We start from the raw sequence: 4,720 nt of genomic DNA on the forward strand, positions 1-4,720 counted from the left end.
GGCAAGAGGATTGCTTGAACCAGGAGTCTAAGGTTGCAGTGAGCTAGTATAGCACTGTTACGCTCCAAAGACCCTATCTCAAAGCAAAAAACAGAAACAAGAGAATGTGAACAGCAGTGGGCTACCAGTGCTGGTGGGTTTGTGTAGTGTTGGGAGCACAGCCTTGGGTGTCAGAAGGAAGCACTGCTCTGTGGAATTCTGGAAGTGCGATTGTTGGAGTGAAGGGTGCAAGGAAAGAGAGCATGTTCCCTCTGGCTTCCTCAGGTTACCCCATCTATGGGACATGGAAGAGCAGAGATACAGACAGAGAATATCATCTAGACTAAATGCCCCTGTTATCAGTGCTCCGAGCCCTCCTCACGATTTTTTTTTTTTTTTGGCCGGGGCTAGGTTTGAACCCACCACCTCCGGCATATGGGACCGGCGCCCTACTCCTTGAGCCACAGGCGCGGCCCCCCTCCTCACGATTTAATGAAATGCCTGGTGCCCTGTTTAATGTAGGTCTCCCACAGGCCTGTAACTCCCATGGGGAAGAGCTCCCACTGTCTTTCTCACTGCTCTATCTGGAGAATTTAGCACTCTCCCTGGCACATAGCAGGCACTGTTGACTGACACAAAGTTGCAGACTGAAAAGCAGAAGCAGAGGCACCTGAGGGGCTGGAGATTAGCAGGGTCAGCTAATCCTACCCACCCCAGGCCCTCTGGCCTGGGACCCCAGTGTTCTGAGCTTCCAGAGAAACTGTGGCTTGGTGGGCAAGTGAGCTGCACCCAGTCATCCAGGGGGCCACCTAAGCTGAGGTGGTAGGTGTCCTCTGGCTGCTGCTGCCTCTGAGAGCCTAGAGGGGAAGGAAAATTGGGAACCTGGAGGGGGAAGGAGCCTTCACTGCAGATGGAGCTAAAAATAGCCAGAAGAGATGATGTCATCTGATTCCCACAGCATAGCACCCCCCTCATACACACAGGCATGCACACACACACACACACACACACATGGGCACACATTTATGCACACACACATATACACACACTCATATAGGGGAGGGAGGCTTCTGGGTCCCAGGGCTGCAGGGGCAGGGAAGTCTGGTGAGTGTGTCTGCATGTGTGTGTCTGTGTGTGCCTGGGACTGCACGAATGTGACTGCATGTGTCTGTGTTTATACGCTTGTGTCTTGTATCTGGGTACATGCATGTTTGTGTCTGTGTTCATTTGTAGGCATTTGCATGTGTTGTCACATGTATCATATGAGGGGGGTGGGGTGGGTTGTGTACATCCCTGTCGGTGTCTACCTCTGTTTACGGTATGTGCTTTCATGCATGTGTGTTTGTTGTATTTTATGTCTGTGAGTCCACTTATATTTACATGTCTGCATGTGTTCATGGACTGTGTCACGTATCTTTATACGTCCGGGCCTCCTTGGGCCCTGGGGTACTGGCCCAGCCACTTTCCAGATCTAAGTGATGTTCAGCAACCTCCCTCCCATAGCCAGAGGAGCACTGTCTGGGCATGGTGTGTCAGTAAATTCCTCGTCCCACTCCTCCCCTCGGGGTCCCCAATTAGTTTTCCCTTCAGAGGTAGCAAAGGACATTAGCCAGGCTTCCTGAACTCTTGGCCCTCAGGCCACCAAAGGTCTCAGGATTTACTCCTATCCCTAACCCTCAGGGAAGTTAGGCCTGGAACTGGAGTTAGCAGTTGGAACACTGGGACATGTGCGCGTGTGCACAGACACACACACACACACACACACACAATGCAACACATTAGGAACCAAGTCCCTCACAATGCTCCCAGCCACTGAGACAACCCCACAGAAACCCAGTTACACCTAATGACACATGGACACACACTCAGAAATCCAAATGCACATTCCCAGGCCAGAGAGCTTAGCACCCTCTCCTCTTACTGGGCTCAAACTCAGTCTTGCCCTGCCCCCAGCTCAGCTGCCAGTCTGGAAAACACTGACCGCAGACGATGGTTTGGGGATTGAAGGCAATGCCCTCTCTGGCACACCTCAGGCACATTCAGCCACGTCTGCTTATACTTCTCTTCTGTTCTCTCACACACACACACACACCAGCAGCTGCCCTACACTGATGTCACGGGCACACAGACCACATCCACCTCACAGGGCTCTGTCCTTCATCCTACCTCTCTCTGATCTGTTCCTCCTATACCTTCCAAGACATCTACAGAGACCCTTTCCCTGTGCAAGCAGGAGTGTAAGGCAGGAGAGCCCCTAACTCCTGGGGCAGATCCAAAGCTGACCTTGTCTTGTCCTACTGTATTAACTGTGATCCCTGCTGCTGTCACTGAAGCCTTTCCCTGGGAGCACTCAGCCCTCATATCCTGCACTGTCATCCGGAAACACCTTGGTGTGGAATAAGGCAGTTTGAGTGGAATGATTGCATTTGTCTGTTGTTCACCCTGCACAGCCCCTAGGAGATGCAGGTCCAGAGCAAGCCAAGTTTCTGGGCTAGCTTCTAGGTCTTCCTAGAGGATCAGAAAGCTCCCAGGTTGACAGAGGTGTCTAAGAACTGAGGAGAGGAAGAGAAGGAAGCGTGTGAGGAAGGCAGCAGTCCGGAAGCTCCACTGCCCTTTGGATTCACCCACCTCCCCAACCCCTCTGCTTCCAGCCACTCCACCCTCCATGAAGACTCTTGGTATGCCTGCCATCAAGGCCCCCACTTTGTCTTTGGGGTGGTAGTTCATAGAACTTGGTCCCTTACAGTGCCTGAGGACCAACTGGGTAAAATTTCTGTGGCTCTGTTTTTTAAACCCCACCCTGGCTTATGGGCTCCTCCTGCCCCCAGCTAACCTCGAGGTGGCAAGATCCACACCCTGGTGGTGGCAGCATGGGTGTTGTTGATATTGGTGGTCATGGTAGCACGATTGTTGGCTGCACTGATGCCTGTTGGGCCTTGGGGTTTCTGCCAGTACCTTCTGCGGCTACTCTTGAACATCCTAGGAAACCGGGGCCTAGGCCAGCTGATACCTGGCCTGCGATATGGAGAATTCATGCCCCAGGACCGAGGGCCTCGGACAAGCAGAGAGGGCCCCATGACCACAGATTGCTTCTGCAGTGTGCCTGAGGAGTGCTACTGGCCAGGGTAGCTGAGGCCTCTATGACATACAAAGCCTGCATAAGAGTAGAGCTCTTTGTTACAGGTTCTGGCCCCACCCCTGCCTCATGGCTCTCACACAATCTTCTCCATTGGGTATAGCCTAAGAGCCAGCCCAAGAGCCGCACAACTGAAATTTAGCCCCTGGGGAAAAGGAACCCTGAGAAGGGGAAAATCTCTCCTTCACTTTCTCACTCATCCATATTAACAATATTAATAATGGGGCGGCGCCTATGGCTCAAAGGGGTAGAGCGCCGGTCCCATATGCCGAAGGTGGCGGGTTCAAACCCAGCCCCGGCCAAAAAAAAAAAAAAAAAAAAACAATATTAATAATGTTTATTGAGAGGCCAGGTGCAGTGGCTCACACCTGTAATCCTAGCACTTGCGAGGCTGAGGCGAGTGGATTGCCTGAGCTCACGGGTTAGAGACCAGCCTGAGCCAGAGTGAGACCTCGTCTCAAAAAATAGCCAGGCGTTTTGGTGGGCGCCTATAGTCCCAGCTATTCGGGAGGCTGAGGCAAGAGAATCGGTTGAGCCCAAGAGTTTGAGGTTGCTGTGAACTGTGACACCACAGCATTCTACCAAGGGTGACCAGGAGAGGCTCTGTCTCAAAAAAAAAAAAAAAATGTCTATTGAGCACTTACTATGTACCAGAAGCTATGCTGAGCACTTTGCTAACATTATCTCTCTTTTTTTTTTTTTTTGGGTCAGGGCTGGGTTTGAACCCGTCACCTCTGATATATGGGTCTGGCGCCCTACTCCTTTGAGCCATAGGAGCTGCCCCTGCTAACATTATCTCAATCCCCCAACTGAAGGAGGTGGTATGCCTTCTTCCCCCCATAAGGGGATTCTATCATTATCCCCATTTGTATACAGTCAATTCTCATTATTCTCAATAGTTCTTTTCTATTTTTTCTTTTTGAGACAGAGTCTTGTCTCCCTGGGTAGAGTGCCCTGGCATCTAGTTTTTCTATCTTCTTACTCTTGCTCAGGCCAGTCTCAAACTCTTGAGCTTAAGCAATGCACTAGCCTTGGCTTCCCAGAGTGACAGGATTACAGGCACAAGCCACCACGCCTGGCCTAGTTATTTATTTATTTATTTATTGTGGTTTATTTATTTATTTTTTTTGGCCAGGGCTGGGTTTGAACCCGCCACCTCTGGCATATGGGACTGGCGCCCTACTCCTTGAGCCACAGGTGCCACCCTGGTCTAGTTATTTTTTATAAAGTCACTAAAAACATGAAATACAAAATAATTATTCCTTAGGGAAAGACAGGGTTAGGTTCCTACAAACTTCTGGTCATACTTTGTCAATATGTAACCTGATCTTATGAGTCACTGTGCCCGTCCTCTCAATGACTTATTATTATTATTATTTTTTTAAATAGAGTCTCACTCTTACCCTATGTAGAGTACTATGGTGTCATAGCTCACAGCAACCTCAAACTCTTGGGTTCAAACAATCCTCTTGCCACAGCCTCCTGAGTAGTTGGAACTACAAGTGCTTGCCACAATGCCTGGCTAGTTTTTCAATTTTTGGTAGAGATGGGGTCTATATCTACCTCTTGCTCAGGCTAGTCTTTATCTCCTGAGCTCAAGCAATC

At 50.2% G+C, this 4,720-nt stretch overlaps 1 protein-coding gene across 1 annotated transcript; it reads right to left on the reverse strand.

The window, feature by feature from the left end:
• Positions 1 to 265: 265 nt before the first annotated feature.
• P3R3URF (PIK3R3 upstream open reading frame) lies at positions 266 to 3,056 on the reverse strand. Its single transcript, XM_053575555.1, has 3 exons — positions 2,813 to 3,056; positions 769 to 836; positions 266 to 274 (listed from the first exon to the last, which is right to left on the reverse strand). The coding sequence occupies exons 1-3, from the start codon at positions 3,054 to 3,056 to the stop codon at positions 266 to 268; spliced, it is 321 nt and encodes a 106-aa protein (XP_053431530.1).
• Positions 3,057 to 4,720: the final 1,664 nt, after the last annotated feature.

The sequence above is a fragment of the Nycticebus coucang genome, chromosome 22 (genome assembly GCF_027406575.1).
Source record: "Nycticebus coucang isolate mNycCou1 chromosome 22, mNycCou1.pri, whole genome shotgun sequence".
Taxonomy (NCBI): Eukaryota; Metazoa; Chordata; class Mammalia; order Primates; family Lorisidae; genus Nycticebus; species Nycticebus coucang.